The sequence below is a fragment of the Thamnophis elegans genome, chromosome 1 (genome assembly GCF_009769535.1).
Source record: "Thamnophis elegans isolate rThaEle1 chromosome 1, rThaEle1.pri, whole genome shotgun sequence".
Lineage (NCBI taxonomy): Eukaryota > Metazoa > Chordata > Lepidosauria > Squamata > Colubridae > Thamnophis > Thamnophis elegans.
The window spans coordinates 44,794,918-44,817,232 of record NC_045541.1 but is presented as its reverse complement, the minus strand read 5'-3'; the positions used below and the strand labels follow the sequence as shown (position 1 = coordinate 44,817,232).

The 22,315-nt window shown below is 37.8% G+C and overlaps 1 protein-coding gene across 1 annotated transcript in view; it reads left to right on the top strand.

Annotated features, from left to right (window-relative positions):
* The window catches only part of SPOPL (speckle type BTB/POZ protein like), a 40,110-nt gene that overhangs the window by 13,962 nt on the left and 3,833 nt on the right, over positions 1-22,315 (top strand). Inside the window, exons 2-10 of the mRNA XM_032215285.1 lie at positions 9,715-9,852; positions 11,562-11,683; positions 13,808-13,959; positions 15,692-15,819; positions 19,340-19,517; positions 19,597-19,652; positions 20,982-21,104; positions 21,778-21,920; positions 22,007-22,060. Of these exons, the coding sequence (XP_032071176.1) occupies positions 9,775-9,852; positions 11,562-11,683; positions 13,808-13,959; positions 15,692-15,819; positions 19,340-19,517; positions 19,597-19,652; positions 20,982-21,104; positions 21,778-21,920; positions 22,007-22,060 (1,034 nt within the window). The 5' untranslated portion in view covers positions 9,715-9,774. The remainder of the gene's footprint in view (positions 1-9,714; positions 9,853-11,561; positions 11,684-13,807; positions 13,960-15,691; positions 15,820-19,339; positions 19,518-19,596; positions 19,653-20,981; positions 21,105-21,777; positions 21,921-22,006; positions 22,061-22,315) is intronic.

Here is a 22,315-nt window from a genome sequence, read left to right as displayed (position 1 = left end):
CAGTTATCCACCTTCAGTGTTAAAATTTTGCTTCCTCAACATATGCCACATAGAGTACAGTAGTTTCTAGAATTTTTAGGAATTCTAGACTTTATAGAATTTCCTTCTAACCCAACTCCCCAACAAAATTATTTTGAAAGCTATTATAGGTTTGCATATTTCTTATTAAAATAAATAACATGAAACTGATCTAAGGAAAGTCATTCATCCATTTATTGAATTTCTAGGCCACCCAAATTCAGAATGACTCTGGATAGTTTCACAATTAATAACAAATACAAGATGAGGCCATATAAGCAAAGAAGAGCAGAGACAAGCTAGCAAGCATTAGCACAAACTGTTCCCTACAAAGAACAATTAGTTCTGGATGGCCCTGTGACCAAATATGTTTGGCAAGTGGGAGAAAACGCTTTTTTGTCCTGTTAGATGTTTCAGTCGCATTTGGTACCATTGATCACGGTATCATTTTGGGTGACCTGTAATGTCAACCTCCAGGTCTGGGGCACTGTTTTGGAGTTTTTCAACTCCTTCCTAGTGGGCATTTCCAACTATTGTTGGACTAGGAAAGATCTCCTGGGGACTGTAGCGCAGGGTTCCTGTAGAGAGAGCTCACAGTTCCCTAAGGTTCAGCACTTTCCCCCCATATTATTTAATATCTTCATGACTCTGCCAGGTAGGTCATACATTTATTTGGGAATAGATATCATCAATATACTGATAGTAACCAATTTTATATCTCTATGCTAGAGTGAGCAGGAAATGTGGTAGAAATGTGGTTTTACATGGATAAGATAAAACGGGCTCATTGGATATAAGCCATAAGGAATTCCTTTTGTTCCATCTGTTGCTCTGGATGGGGTTACATTTCCTGAAAGGACAGGTGTACAGTTTTATGGTGCTCTTGGCTTCTACTAAAGCAAGAGGTGGAAATCATAGCCAGAAAGTCTTTGGCCACTTTAGGCTGACCCACCAGTTGTGCCCTTTCATAGACCAGGAGTTTCAAAAGACAATGACCTGTGACCTTGCTATATCTCAGATTATTATAGTTCATTTACATGGGACCAAGAAGCTGCAGTTTGAATAAAATGCAGTTTCCTGTTTGCCACCTAGTGCTAGCTGGTTGAGTGGGTTGTTGTTTTTAACTATGAAACCATATAGAATGTCTCATATGGATGGGTAATTGTTCTTTTGTTATATCTGTACCAATCTGTAAAGGTGGAAATAAGAATGGAAAAACAAGGTGCTAAAAAAATCTCCAAACTAAGAACGAGTTTCCAACCTCAAACTGATATGTTGAAGGCTCAGAATGGTCAGACTGGAGCCAGATTGTCCTGGCAAAAGGTCCATGAGATCACTAAAAGTCAGTGTCGACTTGAGGGCACCTAACCCTTCGATTTCTCTTTTGCTCCATGTCTTTCAGTCCTGCAAATTCTCCACACTATTTATTGTTAGCATTTTATTGGAATTTATAAACTCTAGAAATTCATCTCTTTGTGATATGGTTGATCTGTTTTCTTTAGGTAAGAAAAATGGGCATATTTCTTCCATATATAGTTGGCACATCTTCAGAAGAAATTTCTTCAGTTGATAATAGTCTGAGGGTTATAAAATTATCTTGAACATAATAAGTTATCCCTATCATGAAACACATGCTATTTAGATTCACTTTCCATTTTCTTTTTCTGCTTACACTTCCCCGTAATTATGTGTGAGCTTTTTTTAAAACGAATAACAGAATGGGAACGTCCCTTTGTCTTCTCTGCCACCTCTGTCTGCTTCCTCCAGAGCAGTCTGGGAAGCTGGCAGATGGGGACAGTTAGGTATTTAATTCTGGAGGATTTGCTTGCCACGTTAAATTCAAACATCTCTGATACATTAGTCCTTATCAGTTCCAATTCTGTGGTGCTATGCTATAACTTTCTCAGTTATATGAAGTAGATCTTACAAATCAATCCTTGTGCTTCCCCCCCCCCCCCATGAAATATTAAGAACATTCAGGACATATGGCTCTTAATTTCCCTCTCCTCCCACCTGCCCTGGTAGCTATCTTGTTTTAACAAGAATGGCTGACTTCATGCTCTAGTAATTGGAACAGTGGCATAAGCCTGAAAATCAGAATTCAAATCTTCCCGCATTGAGGATGTTCACTATGACTAATGAAGTTCATTCCCATTATTCTTAACTTCAGAAATATAAGCCATCCATAGCCCCACCTTTAAAATCCTACCCTACCACAGATACCAAAAAAAAAAGAAAAATTGAGCAATTTTCCTGGTCAATTGAATGGCTTTAAGATGTTGTCCTGTCTACACAAAGACATGAGTTCATTAGCTTTCCAAATTTTAAAAAAATGCCCATGTAAAGCCACCATACGCTTCCCAGAGCCTGTCTGCTGCTCTTGCCAGCCTGCTTGCACCTCCTGTCTCCCCCCCCCCCCCCCCACACACACACAACATACCCTCCATCCTCCCAAACTCCTTATCTGGGACTCTCACCTCTTCCTGCTTTAGAACCTGCACCATTCTGGGATTTCAACAGCTACTGGGAGAACTGAGATTGCTGTTGCTAAGCAACATGGCCATGTGATGTCGTGCTTTACAACCACATTGCTTAATGATGGCAATCCTGGTTCCAATTGCTGTTGTAATCCAAGGATCACTTGTACCAGAAAGCATAAGAAATGCCATTTTATCGTAAAAACTCACTATGAGATGAGTGGAGGATAAATATACTGTTATCTCAGTTTTCTCACTTTACAAGCATTTGGGACTTAAGTAAATGTTACCATGTTTTACCATGTTGGCAACCTTAATCAAATTCTTTATAAGTTCTGATGTGTAAATCAAGTGCATCCCTATTTAGATTTGTGAACTAGGAGGCTTGAAATTAGGAAATATTATTTGTTTAACCTTATCACGAAATACGATGGTATGTGCTTTTCAATGCCCCCCCCCATCTCCCCTTAGCTTTTTCCATCCTCTTGAGTTTCAGAGTTCTGTGGGATCCCCTGTACTTTTAAAAAATTGTATTGAGACAAAACAAAGGTTCCTGTTCAATATGGTTTCTTTAGTAAAGCAAAGATGAACAGAAATGGTACTGAAGCTTATTTAGGCTTATAGATATCTCTGGTGCACATCTACTGTGCATAATGCGAGATGGGAGTGTAGTCAGAATTCACTTTTCTTCAGCTATGTGACAACAGACCTTTCCCCATCCATGCTCTTCTCAAATTGGCATCAGATTTTCCCCTCAGTTTTAAATCAGTAAGAGAGAAAAGAAAGAACATAATCAGTGTTGAAACATAAGTAAATCAGCCCCATTATTTATGCAAGCAGTGTCTCTCCTCCCTTTCCCATATCCTTAGAATTGCTTTTTGGAACACCTAGTCTTGCAGTATATTTGGACAAGCAAAAGTGCCTTAAGGATTTAGTGTACAGATAGTCCTTGAGTTATGATACTTCAGTCATAATGATTGTACAAAATTATGATGGCATTGAGGAAGGAGAGTACAATGGATTTTCAGAGTTCCGGCTGTTGTAATTGTGATTGCAATCCAGGTGTTTGGCATCCAGTTTGTGATTATTATATTGCAGTGGGCCATGATCACATGGCTTCCCACAAGCAAAGTGTGTCTGTGTGTGTGTGATTCTAAACTACAGTGTTTTCCCACAGGAAAACTTTTTATAACTTATTTCAAATCCATCTGGACAGTTTGTAACTTTCCAAAATGAATGTCCTAATCACTATCTCAAAAAAAAAAATTTTTTTTTAAAGTGCTTAAATTTGTACTTTTCACAAAGGTTTAAAGGAAACTCAGGCTAGTAAATCTTGACATTCTGAAGTTCCTAATATCTGAAAAACAATGGACAAGCAATTTCAAAAATCCTAGAATCATAGGGCAGGAAGGGACCTTGGAGGTCTTCTAGTCCAACCCTCTGCTTGCCAAGGCAGGAGTGATTAAGTGAAAAGTGATTAAGAAAGAAAGTATGCAAACTCTGTGTCCTTAGATGTGCCACCACAGTGTAAGTAAAAGTAGCTATTTTTTCATCTCCTGAAGTTCTAAATCTGCCAGAAACCACTTTCTTAAAGTATCCTCATGAAGAGCAATTGTTGGAAACACTTGTGGGCAATTCGAAGTCCTCTTCATGTCTAGAGAGGAATCCTGAAGTGTCTGTCCATTTGCCAGCTCTTCCTTCTGCCATAGCTGTTGTCTCTGTTCTCAGTGGAACCATCTTCAGTTTGCCATTTCTTCCCTGGAAGTCCTCATTGTTAATATTGAAATGAAGAGGGTGTATTGCTTCTGGTTTTACATGAACCTTGAAGGAGCAGTAGCTTCCCTTTATCTTTCACTGATGGCTTTGGAGGTTTTATATATATATAGATATAAAATATATAAAATGTAAGTTTAATAATAATCAAATCTATTTCATAATAGCTGTTCCTTAAATTTTTTTTTCAAATCAGTTCCTCCCTCTCTTCTATCAATATTTTACCCTGCAGTCTATCTACTTGGATAATATATTATGATCTGTATTAACCTATTACCTACTGCCATATTTAAGCTTCTTGCCCATCCTTATCCAAGGAGGAACAAACAACTCCAATTTTAGTCTGTTTAGTCTGCTAGGTTAAAACATATTATAGCTACATTTTAGAGCTCAAGAGCTTTAATACAGCTATCAGGCAGTTTAAGGCAAAAATGATTAATTCTGATGGATTCTCCTGAAGAAAAAAACTTTGTAGTTTTAATGCTTCAATAAATTTTGTGTAAAAGCTGTCTAGTATTTAAATGACTTTTAAGACTTCAGAGCTTTTACAGACATAGAATTTTAATAATCTAGAAAGTCATTTTGGAAAGAAGTATTTGTTTATCAAGTTTAATATTAACTGAATACCTGCTTTTATACTATAAAGCACTCAATGTTAGTATAGGTGCATTTGTCAGGTTTTTTTTAATGTAATCCTTAATATTATTAGACATTTTATTCTCCTTTCTAACATGATTTATGGCAGACAAGAGCATCATTCTAATTGTCTAGCTTTCATTAAGCCAGGATAAACTCTTTGGAAAAGTGTTTTGCCAAATGTTTCAAAAGGCAAGCAACAACATTCTTTTTGTCTGGTTTTTATGGATGTCTCCATGTATTGATGAAGTCATTGGAACTTTATAGAAGTAGTCCTCGACTTACAATAGTTCATTTAGTGAACTTTTGAAGTTACAACAGCACTGAAAAATGTGACTTATGACCTTTTTTTCACACATATGACCATTGCAGCATCCCCTTAATCTTGTGTTCAAAATTCTAACACTTGGCAACTGACTCATATTTATGATGATTGCAGTGTCCTGGGGTCATGTGATCACCTTTTGCCAAGTGTCAGAAGCAAAATTAATGGGGAAGCCAGATTCACTTAACAACCATGTTACTAACTTAACAACTATGGCAAGAAAGGTCATAAAATGGGGCAAAATTCACTTAACATCTATTTTACTTAACATCATAAATTTTGGGCTCAATTGTCAAGGACTACTTGTACACAAAGCTGTGTGTAGCTAACTTGCGACGAGATGGGTGACAAATTGAAAGTAAACAAATAAATAAATCTTACATACATACATACAAACATACATACATTACCTGTGTTCTTACATATACAAACATACATACATGTATAACATACATTAGCCAAATTCTTGTTTGGATCAGGATTTCCTACTGTTAAGAAAAGCATCCCTCACATGGAAAGGAGAAGATGACTATTTCCACCTTCTTTATCCTGTGTTTCCTCTGAAGATTTGCTCTTGAGACTCTTTGTGTTTCCTGAATGGGCATCTGTGGGGAACACACATCTAGCCTGGATCGGATATTTTTAGCACACTTTGAATGAATCTTTGTTCTGTCAGGAGGCTGAATACAATACACAGATTTATATTGGGGCTGTTCTTCAAAGCATTCAGCAGGGGTGCTTCACAAAACATGTTAAGCCTGATGATGCACCCCTGTGTGAAGTGTTAAAACAGTGCATCCTTTAAGCTCACTTGTGCTGAATTGTCCTCAGGTGTGCGTGTACATGGACAATAGTGGTGGATTCCAGATCCCGTTGCAACCAGAACGGTGCAACGTGGTGCGGCATCCACCACATGAACGTAAAGCGCGCACATGCGTACTTAACATCTGCGATGCTCCACAACGCTCCAGCTGCTCGGCAGAGTGTCACATAGGTGCCATATGCTCCATGCGCGGAAGCCCCAAAGAGCTCAAATACAGGTATGGAAGGCAGGCTGGCGGGTGGGCCCTCCAGAGCACTGTACCGGAATGGTACTCGGTGCTCCCGGCAGGCACCGGTACACCCGTACTGGGGCGTACCGGTCGTAATCCACCACTGATGGACAACCACTTTGTTAAACATTCCAGCAGACGCCAATCCTGCAGACCAGCTAAATGAGCCTTCGAGGGATACGGTTGCTTTAATGCTTGAGGAGAACCTTTGGATTGGGAAAAATAGAAAGTTTCCTCTTATGAACACCTCACAGCCTTTTCCTTCTTACTGAGTGCTAGACTAGAGTGTTTGGGGTTTTTTTGGTTAGGAAGAAACAGAAGCTAGTCCTTCATTATCTTTGAACCCTGTAGGTCTTGTTAAGGATTTATGCTGTTTCCCTTGAGTAGAATAAATGCAAAAGGTCCTCTCTTGTAGTATAGTTCTACCAGGGACGTGCAGTCACTGGAGGCAGGGGAGGCGGGGCCTCACCAGTCTCAGGAAGAAAAGGAAAGAATTTTTTAAAATAATTAAAAAGACCAAGGTAGTTGCTGCCAGATTCCAAGTCACAGTGACTTTGAGTCTGCTTAGTGTTAACTGTAGGGAGAGGCTAGAGAACTATGGGCCTCCTTTGCATAAGGAATTTTTCGCCTTTTAAGAGTTAAGCAAGGGTTAAAAAGCAAAAAATTTCTTATGCAAATGAGGCACGTGATTCTCTCGCCTCCTCCTGCAGAGGGCTTAGAGGCTTTTAAAAAACATTTAAGCAGAGTCATCCATGTGGTGACTCTAGCAGCAACTATCCTAACCTGCCTGGCCCTGGCTAGACCCAATCTTGCATTTTTGACGCAGCTGGAAAGTATGTGGGTGAGAGGGAGGCGGCAGGGGGGAGGAATTCAAAGTTATTGTAATTTGTAAGTAATGTTTTATTGTGAGTAATTTGTGTGTGTGTGTGTATGTGTTTCTTCACTCAAACAAGCTCTCAATTTGAGAGAGAGTTTGTTTGAGAAGAGAGAGAAGGGGCAGAGGCAGGGAGGGCAGCGTTGTTTGAGAAGAGAGGGGCAGCCCTCTCCCCCACACCGGGAGCCCCATCCTGCTCCACTCTCCCCTTTCTTCGCCAGCTGCCACCTCGCCCCCCCTGCCTCCTCTGTCCCCGCCGCTGTGTCCGACAGGCATCTCGCGTTTATATCCGCCATACATGCGAGATGCCTGGCGGACACAGAGGGGTGATGGAGGAGGTGGGGGGCAAGATGGCAGAGCGTGGCAGCGGCCAGAAGCAGCACCCCTGCTGCTGTGTCCGCCAGGCGTCTCACGTTTATGGTGGGCATAAACGCGAGACGCCTGGCGGACACAGAGGCGGGGACGTCCCCACCACTGCCACGCTCCCCCGCCTCGACCCCCCACCTCCTCCATCCCCGTCCACTGCGGGTGTTCCCTTCCCCCAAGCCATTTCATGAACGGCCGCTAACGAAGAATCGGGCCCTTGCCAGCCACGGCATGATTAAATAAAGGGTGGCATTGCCAAGTGGAGAGCGATGTGCCAGGGGGAAATGCCAGACCAACCGAGGCTTTAATGGGCTATGGAGGCGAAGGGGAATTAATTGGGTTGGCTCTTGGTTGGCACCGAGGGCGCCCCAAGCAAGTTTCATGGGGAGAGGGTGTGAGGCGGGGGTTTCCTGCAACTGGCTGAGCCCTGAATGGAGGCGGCTGTTTTCTGGCTTCTTTATGGCTTTGTCAGCAGCGGGATCGCTTCGTGTGGGCGCGATTCATATGCAAATGTAGACGCGGGGAAGCAGGGAGGTTGGCAGAAGTTAAAGAAAAGAGGAGGAGGTGGGGGGCGAGGTGGGGGAGCGCGGCAGCGGCGGGGACGTTCTTGCCGCTGCCGGGCTCTTGCCTTACCAAACGTAATCCTCACCGCACGTCACTGAGTTATACCGATTAACAAATCACTCTTGATAAAGTTCTATCTACAGGTTGGACTCCTTCTCCTGCCCCCCTCCCGCCCCTCTCCCCAATGTATCTGGCCTCTTTGGTTTCAGCCTTCTGTAAGGTAGCTAAAATAGCAATAGCAATAGCAGTAGACTTATATACCGCTTCATAGGGCTTTCAGCCCTCTCTAAGCGGTTTACAGAGAGTCAGCATATTGCCCCCAACAATCTGGGTCCTCATTTTACCCACCTCGGAAGGATGGAAGGCTGAGTCAACCCTGAGCCGGTGAGATTTGAACCGCTGAACTGCTGATCTAGCAGTAGCCTGCAGTGCTGCATTTAACCACTGCGCCACCTCACAAGTTCAGACAACATTTTAAATTAAAGTAGCAAAACTGACTTGTTTTGTTTGAGATTTCATTCTGTTGACTCAAATCTGATAATGGATGTTTCATGAGGTTTTATTGCATTCTAATATATTTTGTGTTTACAAACCACCTGGAACTTTTGGAGACATAGGAATAAATGAAAAAAATAAAGGGATCCTTTATCAGTTAAATATTTAGGTAAGCCATAGCAACCGCGGTTGGATATCGGACTTGAGAGCGGGGAAGTAAAATGGTCAAGAAAATTTTCCAACAATCGCTATAGGTATTTTTAACTAGACAAAGGTGACATTAAATTAAATTGTCAGGATTTAAAATGTATTTTTAGGACAGTTTGGTCTAGTGGTTAAGGCACAAGGCTAGAAACCAGGAGATGGTGAGTTCTAGTCCTGTCTTGGCATGAAAGCTGGCTGGGTGACTTTGGCCAATCATTCTTTCTCCATACAATCCACCTCAAAAGGTTGCTGTTGAGGGGAAAATAGGAGGAGAAAGGAGTATTTATTATGTTTGCCATCTCAAGCTATTTATCAAATTAATAAAACTCTTAAAAATACAGTCTATTGATGAAAAAAATTAGAAACATCATCACTATAGTAAAATAAGGAATTTGATCTCTATATGAAATCTATCAAAAGCTATCCATTAATCTTTGGTTGAAATAATGAGGCTCAATACATTTTATCATGTGAACCATTGTCTATGTGTTGTTATTTCCTTAAAGTGAATCATTGTTATTGTCAGTAGGTTTTATTCCTTCTCATTATTTTTTAACCTTTTACCAAGTTTGTGGCCTTACAAAACTGCTGTTTTCCCTATATTGAGGCAAGCTATTCTGCCCTTTGATAGTCAGTTTATTTTATATGTAATATGTTTATAAACATAGATCAGTTTCTTTCACCTTTTAATACTTCTAGGTATTAAAAGAATTTTTGGATAAAATTCATACTTCCCCCTTTCCCCATTTTCAGGTTTTTATCAAATAAAAATAATAAGCCTTGGGGAAAGAAGAAAAATACAGTTCTTTATCTCAGTGTTTTGTTCACTTCTTTCTCTTGTTCTTTGGCATTTCATATCTTTATATAGAAACTGTGGATTAATAATTGTGAAACAATGCTAATTCTTTGCTTCCATCTTGGTGTTGAAAGGAAGGATACTGACAGCTAAACTGCTGCCTTTATACTGAAAAAGAGTGCCATAAAGTGGGGATGTCAAGAGTCCCTACTCCTTCACCATCTGGAGAGATGTCCAGTGGACCTGTGGCTGAAAGCTGGTGTTACACACAGGTAATGTAGTGTCTGAGTTTAGAATGTGTTATTAGCATAATTCTCATAGTTGAAGGTTGCCCTTTTGGCTACTTATTCTCTCTCAGTCCAGCCCTATAGCATGGTGTTGTCATGGTAGGGATGAAATGGAGACCCCAAATAAACTGCCTTGAAATCTCGAAGAAAATCTAACTAAGTAAAAATAAATCAACCTTGAGAAAGAGGCATTGCCCAAAAGTAATGATAAGAACCATGCCTGAAAATATCCAAATAAATATTTATGATTTTGAAAGAAGAAAGAACAGGGAGACAAAAAGTTGGATAATGACATTTTAGCAAAAAACCCAATATAGAAACACAAAGTGAAAAAAGCAGTGACAGTTTTACAGGCAGAAGATTAAATACCAGAGTTTGGTGAGTTGTCAAAAAAAAATATAGATGAACAGCCTAAAGTCTTTGAAGTGTTCAACCTGTACCTGACAATGACAAAGAGTGGCCAGTGGTAATTGGTCACTTAGCCTTTCAATAATGAACCAGATCTCAACCGTTAGTATTACACAGTTCAGTTTGTATCTCTCTGTTTGGTGAAATGCAATGACGGTCTTTTCCCCCCATCCCTTTGAGTCAGTTTCAGCTCCTCTTAATGACATGTCCATGTGAGTTTCTTAGCAGTGATATGGAAAGTGTATGCAGTTGCCTGTCTGGATGTTTATTTATCTACGACTCTGATTTCCTCTGGCAGTATCATATCAAAGATTAACCAGGCGTAATTCTGCTTAATTCTGAAGACCAGAAAATTCTAGTAGAAGTGAATAGTAAGGCTGTTCATGCTTCCAAAATGATTGGGTAGTACTACAGAATGAAGAGGGGCACAGCAGCCACATTTTGTTTCAGTTTTTTAAACCAACCACATTTTGTTTCAGTTTTTCATATAAATCTCAAAAATATTGTAGCTGTTTTAAAACAATGCTGATCCAAAGGCATTTTGAATAGTCTTTTAAATCATTTTCAAAGTACAGTTACTTTTTATGAGATGGGCAGCTTTCCAATGTGATTGATTTATTAATAAATAAATAATACAATTATAGTATGCAACATACGAATGCAAAAGGGATGTTCTGAAATATCCCAAGGTCTAATATCTAAAATTTAAAAAGTTAAAACATTATTACATGTGTTAGCTTTTTGAACTCTGAGGAGCTATTAAGTTTCCTATTATTAATTTACTACTGTTTCCAATTAAGAGAAAGTGGGGATAAAATGCTGTAATCTTGTTCTATAAAACTAGAAAGAATGAGATGAATTATCTCAAAATGAGAAGCTTAAGTTTTATGCATTAATAGCTCTACTGCCTGACATGATCATCAATGAAACACTTATTTCCTGGCAATCCATAATACAAAGTATTAGCATTATTAGCAATTGAATTAGTCAAATATTAGAAAGCAAATTAATCATAAATACAGCTTTCTCAAGTCTGGGAGCCTACAGATTTATTGCTCTCCAGGACCAAGAGTTAGTAGTGGCAATTTTGAATTAATGGAAAATAATTATGCAATGTGTTGACATAATTTTTAAAATATAAAGTTGAGTGATTCCTTAATTCAATAAGATATTGTTTTGTTATCTTTAAGTGGGTGAGCAGTTGACTTCTTTGGTAATTTTTTAAAATTAGTTTTGAAAAAGATGAACTTTGTAAATTTACATAACTGTCTGCATTTCTTATGTAGGTTAAAGTTGTGAAGTTTTCTTATATGTGGACCATTAATAACTTCAGTTTCTGCCGAGAAGAAATGGGTGAAGTTTTAAAAAGTTCGACTTTTTCTTCAGGGCCAAATGATAAAATGAAATGGTAAGATATATGCATTAATTTCTTTTTGCCTTAAATATAAGAGATTCCATGAAAATATAATGTCTCCTGTTAGGATACAATATTTTATTAGAATAGTTAACAGAAAAACTGTTAACTACTACCAATCATAATGACAAGTCAGCACAGCTAAAGACTGAAATATAATTTGTCATACATACTGTAACATATTGAAATATACTGTAGTGATTTCCACTACTTTTCTCTGATATGAAATTATCAGGGAATTGAGCACATAGGGTACACAGAAGAAAAAGGTCCCCTCCATACCCACAGTAACCAATCACAGGACAGATTGCCTCATGCAGGAGCCAGCACTCAAACTAATCAGCTATAACTGTGTGTTCTGCCTCAACCCCAATATTCCAACTACTAAATTTAAATATTGTAACAAAAACACTGTGTCATCACTGGAAACATGAGATCACTAATTTATCGGTTGAAAATGTACACCTTTCCCTATCATACCATATCTGATACTTTGCCCCAGCTCAGCATTAAGTAGTTAATATGAAAAATTATGTACATGATGGCAAAAAAATATTTTGAGATCACCAGATTGTCAATGTTTTGACATTTCTTCCTAAAATCCTACAAAATGTGGTCTTTAATGGTGCAGGTTTGGCTAATAAATATTCATTTTTTTGTGTTTGTATATAAAATACATTTATTGTGTTAGGAACCACCAATGTTTTGCATTTATATCAAACTAGCTTCTCATTTTAAGACTACTGAAACTCTGATAGGGTTCATATATCATGCTAAACCACATTTGGTTTAAACACAAATTGCTAAATAAACAAAAATAGATGGTTACTTAAGCAAGTTTGAACCGGGAAGCCAAGTTAATTTAGTGTAGCTCTCTGTGGCTTATTTAACTTTATGTATAAATCAGGAATTCGTGTACATTCTATTTTAAGTGCTTGAATTAGTGTGGTGTAAGAATGTTTTCATGTAATTCCCTTGTTTATGTAACGTTAAAATTTTGATTATAATCCATTCCTTTTGTCCCTGAATGTGTGATGGAAGCATGCTTTCTGAAAGCTTGGGATTATTATTATCCTGAGCATCTTGAGGTGAGATGCAAATTGAGTAGATCAGAAGTTATTATTTAAAGAGAAAAATGTGCTTATATTTGGTTTTCCTTACAAAGCCTGTTTTTTTTTAATCCATGTGTTTTGAACATAGAGGTAGCTCTCGACTTAACAAGAGTTCATTTAGTGACCATTCAAAGTTACAATGGCACTGAAAAAAGAACTATTTTTCACACTTATGACTGTTGCAGCATCCCCATGGTCATGTGATCATTTGGCACCTGGTATGTGTTTATAATGGTTGCAGTATTCCAGGGTCATGTGATCTCCTTTTGCAACCTTCTAACAAGTAAAGTCAATGGGGAAGTCAGATTCACTTAACGACCATGCTACTAAGTTAACTGCAGTGATTCACTTAACAAAAGGTTGTAAAATGGGGAAAAATTCATTTAACAACTGACTTGCTTAGCAACAAAAATGTTGGGTTCAATTGTGGACATAAGTCGAGGACTACCTGTATTTACAGGCTCCATTGAGTAGCTTTTAGAAATCACCATAGATTGTAATGAAGCTTTTTAAAAAAGAAAGTGAAAAAAGATGGGGATGGATTTTGTCACTTTTTTCTGCACTTTATCCTATATTGTTTTAAAGAGCCCTGTAAACTTTTATGGTGAATGCAGGTGTTGACAGGACAAATACCAGATTTTTCCTTGTGTTAAGATGTTTGTCAGATGTATTTTTTCTAGAGGAGCTATTCTACTGTATAAAATAGTAAAATCTTGCCATTGAGGTAGGAGAGCAAGACTAGACTTGAAGATAAATGAATAGCAGATGTGACACTAATCCACAATAGTGGAATATTTGAAGTTTGTAACTTTGGTTAAGGCCATGTTATTCAAAAACAATTTTGCAAAATATCAATCTAAAAGAGAGTTATTTTATGATTCCTTGTAAGAGACCTTATTCTAGCACATTTGAAACACATTGCCCTATAAGGCCTGACATAAATTTGTCTAGCCGAGGACAATTTTTATTGAGCATTGATGTATAACCCAGACTTCTTACATTCCAGGTGCCTGAGGGTAAACCCAAAAGGTTTAGATGATGAAAGCAAAGATTATCTTTCATTGTATTTACTTCTAGTTAGTTGTCCAAAAAGTGAAGTGAGAGCAAAATTTAAGTTTTCTCTGTTAAATGCAAAAAGAGAAGAAACAAAGGCAATGGGTAAGTGTATTTTTAAAATTACTCTCATGTTGACTTTCAGTGTGAGAAAGAAATACTTGGGCCTTTCCAAAGACTGTCAAAAGGGTGAATTAGAATCTTCACTAAGCTTCATCGCCTTTTTATTCCCTTAAAAATACTTAATGTTTATGGCAAATCAAACTTTTCAGAAAAGATTGTACATTCTAGCTTTCCATAGATTTTTTTTATATTCTTCCTTCCTTCCTTCCTTTCCTTTCCCCCTCCCTCCCCCCCTTCTTAACCTCTACTTTGCAATAGCTGCCTTGGGTTTTTAAGCTGATGTTTGTCTAGTTGACAGTACAGGAAATTTGTTTATTTAAATTCTGTGTTCCATTTTTTAAAAATCACTTTGTAGATATGATTGGGAAAGCATGCTGTCTGTAAAGCCTTTCACAGAAAAAGCTACTAAGATTCTGTAATTTCCATTTAATGAATATTTGTAGGATCTGTCAGTTTGTGACTGCTGAGATGGCTAAACAGTTAACTCCTTGATGTGTCTTACTTGGGGAGTTTTAGCAACCTGCTTCTGCATTCAAATCAAAGGATAGAATGAGGTCTCAGGTAAGCCAGACAGCCTGCTGTCTGGGTTAAATGAGGCCTCATTCTGTCCTTTGATTTGTGTGCGAAATGCTGTTGATTATCCTATTATGGAGCTTTCTTATTTTTCTCTCCTGTTTCTTAAAATATACCAGTATAAATCCGTGGCGTTGATGCATTGTGTCCTGTGATGGAGATACTGGGCTATTTGGAAGACCTATTGGTGGCTCATGAATCTGCACAGTGGATACTGTTACTGGGCTAGGTTCACTTCATTCTCCCATGTATTAAAATAATTGTTTCACAGTCAAGAGCCTTTTCTCACTAGGCTTAGCTTCTCTATAACTGACTCCCACCAGAATGCCATAGGTTACTAGTGGATGAAAATAACTTTACTGCCATTGTAGCTTTCATAACAGCAGTATTGTTTTTTCTAATATAGTGTTCCCCCACTTGACACCTTCCAGGGTTTTGGTACCCAGGCCAGGATTGGGAGAATTTCTCTCCAGCTTGATTGGAGAACGGAAGGGTAGAAAAGCCTGCACAACCTTTGTAAAATGACTGTGTACAATACTTTTTCTAGGTAACATGTTTGTTACCTGACTAATCGGCATCCAAATATTACCGAATACTTTAAGATTACAGGTAGTCCTTGACTTATAACACTTCATTTGGTGACAAAGTTACAACAACACTGAAAAAGTGACTTATGACTATGTTTAATACTTGTGACAATTGCAGCATCCCCATGGTCACATGATCAAAATTCTGATGCTTGGCAGCTGACTCATATTTATGACGGTAGCAATTTCTTGGGGTTATTTTACCACTTTTTGTGACCTTCTGACAAGCAAAGTCAGTGGGGAAGCCAGATTCAGTAAACAATTATGTTACTAACTTAACAACTGGGTCTTTATAACAACAAATATTTACCTCTATATTTTATTTCTGTGTTGTTGGTAATTGAATCAAACACTGGTAATTTATATTAAACTATGTTCAATGCACAGCAAGTAGGGCAGTTTCTCAGCCAAAAATGTATTCATAGATACATAGATTGCTATTAATAATATGATGACTTCAGCTCAGTAGGAACCTTGGATTTCATTTCTCATCTGTAATTATTTTAAAATGTCTTTTAATTGAATATACTCCTGTTTTATTTATTTACTACTAGAAAGCCAAAGAGCATATCGATTTGTTCAAGGCAAGGACTGGGGTTTTAAAAAATTCATTCGAAGAGACTTTTTACTTGAGGAAACTAATGGTCTTTTACCAGATGACAAGCTTACGCTATTTTGTGAGGTGGGTAATCAATCTGTGCTTTTTAAAATAGAATATTGGTTTCCATGGCTATGAATGAGAAATGAGGAAAGCTTTAAATGTTAAGTTTATCCCTTCTGTATTAAAGAAACACCCTGATCAAAGGTTTAAGCTTAATGGTTTTCTTACGTATTTGATGCAAGATCCATTTTCTATAAATAAGTTGCCCATTAGACACATTGCTATTTAGCACAAAATGAAAAAAAACCTGAGGAATACTCCTGTGATTGATGTCTGTCTGTCTGTCTGTCTGTCGGTCAAAATCAATCAATCAATCACAGGAATACTCCAACTTCCACTCCATCCTCATAAAACTGTTTGCATGTTCCTAATGCTTCACTTTATTCTACATTGCATAGGGATCCATCATAGGATCAAAGGGTCATGTTGCCATCATGTGACATTTTGTGATGTATTTCCCATTCACAGAATTGGGGTGAGCATGGCCTGCACATGATGCATCCAGCCCACGGGGCCGCCAATTTGACACCCCTGGCTCAAATTGACCAGAACTTTGAATGCAAAGTCTTAAAAGACAAAATAGTTTATTTCCACAATGAATGTGTAATGATCATGGTGATCCCAGACCTTTCCTGATTAGCTTACCAACCAAGAAAACAGAGGGGAACAGTTATGGGGCATGTTTTAAGAAGATGGAGTTTCTCACTTACAAGGTTGATATGCTAGAATTAGTAATTGTGTAGTGAAACTGACACAATTGCTTTTTTCAGAACAGTTGTGGTTTTTCATTACATTGATAATTCCCTGCATGACATTAGATGTTTAAAAATTATTCTGACATTCTTCAGATTTAAATCTGTTAACAATATTACAAAATTAAGATAACTTTTCTCAACAATCCAAATGTTCATGAATGCTTGAAAGAGTGAAAGTTGTTTAGATTAATTTAAAAATCCAATCAGTATAAATGCTCTGATGAAAAAGATGCTTGGCTTAAATCAATAAATCACTGTTAATTATGTCAGTACCCAAACAGTCTTAGTAAAATCCAGAAAGACTGCTTATGGTTTTTCCAAATGAAAACTAGTGAAGAAGGTTACGATCCCAGTACACTGAGTGTTAAATATACTTTGGCTGGTCTGCCAGGGACTGATTAGTGGCTTAGGAAGATGATAGATGCTGTAACTGCTAATAAGTTTGCTTTGATCTTTGTATTTACAAGAAATATGTGCAAAAATTTCTTGGCAAGCTTACAACTTAATTATGTGCCATTATATTGTGCATGAAGAATAATTGAAATGTGGCCCTTGAGACTAAATGGTACAAATGTACTGCATCTTATTTTAGTTAGACAGACAGGCTAAATTAGCTGTGTGATGAATTTGTTATGAATACAATTATTGCATTGATAAGTGGATGTAACAAGCCTAAATCTGAAAGGATTCTCATGTTATACAATATTCCTGAATCAAACAGTTCGACTGCAAACCAAACTTGTTAGAATTAAATGTTTAATATGGACGAAGGCAAGGAGTGCTTGCAACAGATGAAGTCTGTTGTATTGCAGTGTTTTTGCTGCATTGATTCAGGAGCATCCAGTCTTGCACTTCTTTTTCTTAAAAAACTGAGCCACGGTGGTGCAGTGGTTAGAGTGCAGTACTGAAGGCTACTTCTGCTGGCTGCTGCCTGCCTGCAATTTGGCAGTTCAAATCTTACCAGGCTCAAGGTTGACAACCTTCCATCCTTCCAAGGAGAGTAAAATGAGGACCCAAATTGCTGGGTGCAATATGCTGATTGTGTAAACTGCTTAGAGAGGTCTGTGAAGCACTGTAAAGTTGTATATAAGTCTAAGTGCTATTGCTATTGCTAACTCCTTTTGGAGCTTCAGTCATTGTTTGGAAACTGAACATAATTAGCTTTACAATACAAATAGTCCTTACATGATGATGACTGGTTCAGCAACAGTTCAAAATTATTTCAGCACTGAATATGGAGACTTATGACCAGTCCTCATACTTGTGTATGTTGCAGCATCCCCATGGTCAGCTGATTGTAATTTGGGCACTTGGCAACCAATTTACAATTATAGTGATTTCAGCATCCTGGGGTTATGTAATCAATCTTTGCAACTTTCATTACGAGCTTCTGATAAGCAAAGTCAATGGGAAAACCAAAGGTTGCAACTGGTGATCGTGACATTGCACTTAACAATCACACAGGAGTCGCTTAATGACAGCAGCCAGAACTGCTGCAACTGCCATAGGTTGGTTCAGTCACATGACTCACCGTTTACAGTCATGTCACTTAGCAATGGAGTTGCTGGTCTCCATTATCACTGCTAAGTGAGGATTATCTATAGGGAGGTCTATAGCTCCTCATTCTCACTATTGAAATGATTCTATGTTGCTGGGTCTTCTTGAAAATCTGGTATCTAGTGTGATATAGGTAAATTGTGGGGAAGTATATGGCAGGCACCCCAGAAGAAGAGCACTAATCTTCATTTCCAATAATCTCAGATGAATGCAGATTATTGAAGGCTTTGTGTATGCACAGATACATGTAGATGTGTGCATTTGATGGAAATCTGAATGCACATGCATTCAGATAGCCACGGGCTTATTACAATTTAATGACCAAACTTACAACAGACTTTTAAAAATCTACTTACACCTGTCTTTGAATTTATGGCTGTTGCCCCATACCTCTTTCCAAGATCACAATAATTTCACTACCATTTGGTAGCCACCTATATTAGGTTAGATTATTTGTCCAATTTTTAAAGATTTTAGCTACTAGAGAGGTCTTCTGTATATAAAATATAGCCTACTGATGGGTATTGCCACCATGGAGTAACTTTTAAATTGCCGTTCTTCTTATGTTCCATTTTTATCAAAACTTACTATTTTGGGCTTGATTAAGCCAGATATATTATTCTGTTTTGTCTTGTATTAACTTAAAATACCTTGCTTCATATGCATAAGTATAATAAGACATTATCTGGGATAGGAATGCTAGCCCAGCATCCTATGCTGATCAGAGCTGCTAGATGATGTAATTCAGCAACTATAGGCTTCCTATTCTCCAGTTGCAGAACCCTTTCTGGTGTGTCTTAGCGGTGGGCACAAGTGCACACTGCTCATGTAAGTGGATCTGCGCCCATGTGCATGTTTGCCCACCAGTCATGCAAAACTGTCCCTTCTCTGCTCCCACACCAGTCTGCAAAGCTAGAAAGTTTGGAGAACTCTATGATACAAGATAAAACAATTATATTGTATATATTGTTGTTAGGTTTCACTAGGAGCAGATTTCAAACAACCACCTATAAGAAATATTCATCTCTTGCTTTTTCTTAATATTCTAATAGTACAATACATGTTGAATTGTATTGGTCATATTGGTATGTTGGTCTATTTTATTTTCCAAGCTAAATATCATGATTTTGGGGTATCAGAAATGAAACCAATTGCCTAATGTATGCATTATTGCCCTATGAGGGCCTTAACATTACAGTTATTGATATATTATTTACTGTTTTGATTAGGTAAGTGTGGTCCAAGACTCCGTGAATATATCAGGACTGTCCAGTACAAACACCTTAAAAGTACCTGAATGTCGACTAGCTGAAGATTTAGGCAACCTCTGGGAAACCACAAGATTCACAGACTGCAGCTTTTATGTGGGAGGACAAGAGTTCAAAGCTCATAAATCTATCCTTGCAGGTATCGTATACTTCTGTCTTGTTTCATAGCTTTTGTTACAATCTTGACCTACTATTAACGCTTAAGTCTCTTCCCACAGCTCGTTCACCTGTTTTTAATGCCATGTTTGAACATGAAATGGAAGAAAGCAAAAAGGTGAGTGGAGTGCTGCTTTCATTTCTGTGGAATGATGTCCCAAAGGACCTAACCTTTGAATCAGCATAGGGTGACAGAAACCAATCAGTCAGTCAAATCAGCGGCCCCCAACCTGTCTGGCACCAGAGGCCAGTTTTGGAAGAAAAATAGTCTTCCACAGACCAGGGGGAAGGGGAATGGTTTCGGGCGCAACCTAGATCTTGCACATGCACAGATGAAGCTTTGCTCACTTGCCCATCGCTTGCATGGCCCAGTTCCTAACAGGCCACGGACTTGTACCAATCCGTGGCCCAGGGGTTGGGACCCCTGGGTTAAATGAAAAAAACTCAAGGGCCAAATAGTATCTCAGTTTATTTGAACAATGCATTTAAAATATAATACTATATGAAGTGTTGCAAATGTGTGACCCATAAAATAAAAGTGCTTTGTGGATATTCATTTGCAGTAGATCACATGCAGAACCTTGGAGCAACAGTTATAGAATTGGCCTTTCTGGATTGAATATGTTAATCTAAGGATATAGAAAGCATGGGTTGTCTGTCAAAACTATCCTGTCTATGGAGAGTCTCAATTATCCGGGTCATGGTTGTCCCAAAGGTGCTTTTCAAAAGGCAATTGGATTTCTTGCTTTTTTTTTTTTGTTTGTTTGTTAAAAATGTCTTGGATGAGAAGCGAAACATTTTCAAGGAAAAAAACAAGACATTCCAGTTGCTGTTGGAAAATCATATTTGGGATACCCTGACTCCTGTACTTAGTTAGGAAGAAATAATTGATCCATCAGAATAAAATTGGTTTCATAGTCCTTTGTATTGTTGCCTCCTTTTGAACTGCTTTCCCAAAGGACCTTAGCTGGTACTATTGCGGGTTTTTTGTTTTTTTACTCATTCCTTTGGCCAGGCATTGTCAAGCCTTCAGCGGCAATTGTCTTATAACATTCTTTAAATTTAAAGCTAGTAGTTTGCTCGAAGCCTAAAACAGATTTGTAAGTGTAGAAAATGCAATATTGGACCTACATGTAATGTAGGAAGAGCAGTATCTGAATTTGCAGAGAAGCTCTAGTTCAACTTCTGACTCATTTATTTTTTACTACTTTGACTTTTTTATATGAATCCAAATGGAGCACCATTACAGCTTCTAAATTTCTATTGGATTTCATGGGGAAAATGTTATTTCCAAGATTGAAGGAACCCAACAATAGGTTTAGTTAATGTTATCAGCAGGTATAATGGGGGCCTAATGCGTTTTGTAGCTGCATTGCTTTAGGTTAAGTGGTTTATAATGCTTTAATTCAAAATCATAACAAGATTTTTTTTCTGATTTGTGTGACAGAATTGTGTCGAAATAAATGATGTAGATCCTGACGTATTTAAAGAGATGATGAGATTCATTTATACAGGCAAGGCTCCAAATCTTGAAAAAATGGCGGATAGCTTGTTGGCAGCAGCAGATAAAGTAAGTAAAGAAAAACTATAGAAGTGCTTTGCTATTTATTTTACAAAATGTAGAAAGAACTCATTTTGACATTTTCCTACATTCAGGAATGCTACCAATACACGGTAGCATGAGTAAATACATGCTAAAGAAAGCATGTATGGATGCATACATGAGTAAAGAAAGATCAGACATTATATAAACATGTTTTATATTATTAGTGATAAGCTGTTATCCATTATTTTGGGCAGTGTTCTGGAGAACCGAGGAGAATAACCATACATGTAATTATTTATTTAGAAAGAAGAAAGGTCTTTTCAGACCTCCTGTTGTCATAATTTCCTCTTTCTAGGATATTACAGTAAAAGACTAGAGAAGTGAAATGCATAGATGGGATTAATATTTTTATTGGTGTTTCAATTCGAAGGATTAACATGCTTTAATTACTAATAATGGATCAATAAATTTACAGACTTAGCATTTCTTTTGCCAGATATGTAGCCCTTGGAATTATTGTTCCTAATGTGAATTCATTGAGGATAGAGCAGTACATGCTCTATCATTTAGATACTGTAGTTCATTGTAAGGGATCAAGTATTTCATAATTTCTGCCAGGCATTTGTATATTAGAGATGTCTGTTTTTCTGACTTAAGTAGCATTGAATATCTGCAAATAATTTTTCCCTTTGGTCAGTATGCACTTGAACGACTGAAGATCATGTGTGAAGAAGCTCTGTGTAGTAACCTCTCAGTAGAAAATGTGGCAGACATTCTGATTCTCGCAGATTTGCACAGTGCAGAACAGTTGAAAGCACAAGCAATAGATTTCATTAACAGGTATGTGATTTGTTCCATTAAAAAATCTTTCTCCTTTGAAAGGAGCTCTTCAGAGAGATAACATTTGAGTATTTTCTCATGTACAGGTGCAGTGTTCTAAGGCAGCTTGGCTGTAAAGATGGGAAAAACTGGAACAACAGGTATGTACTTTGATCTCACTTACGCATTCTCTGTAATCTCTGTGTTGTCTTGATCGCGAGAGATAAGAAATGAATAAAGAGTGAGAATAAGTGGGGTGCCCTCCATATTTCTATTATAAATTTCTCCCTATTTTATGTTTATTGTATTTTAGTCTTTTCCCAGGTGGGTTACATGCATGTTTTATATTTGTGTATTTTGTAAATTTGATCAGGAAGCCAATTAAAGATAAATTGATAATATGGCTTTGGAATTAA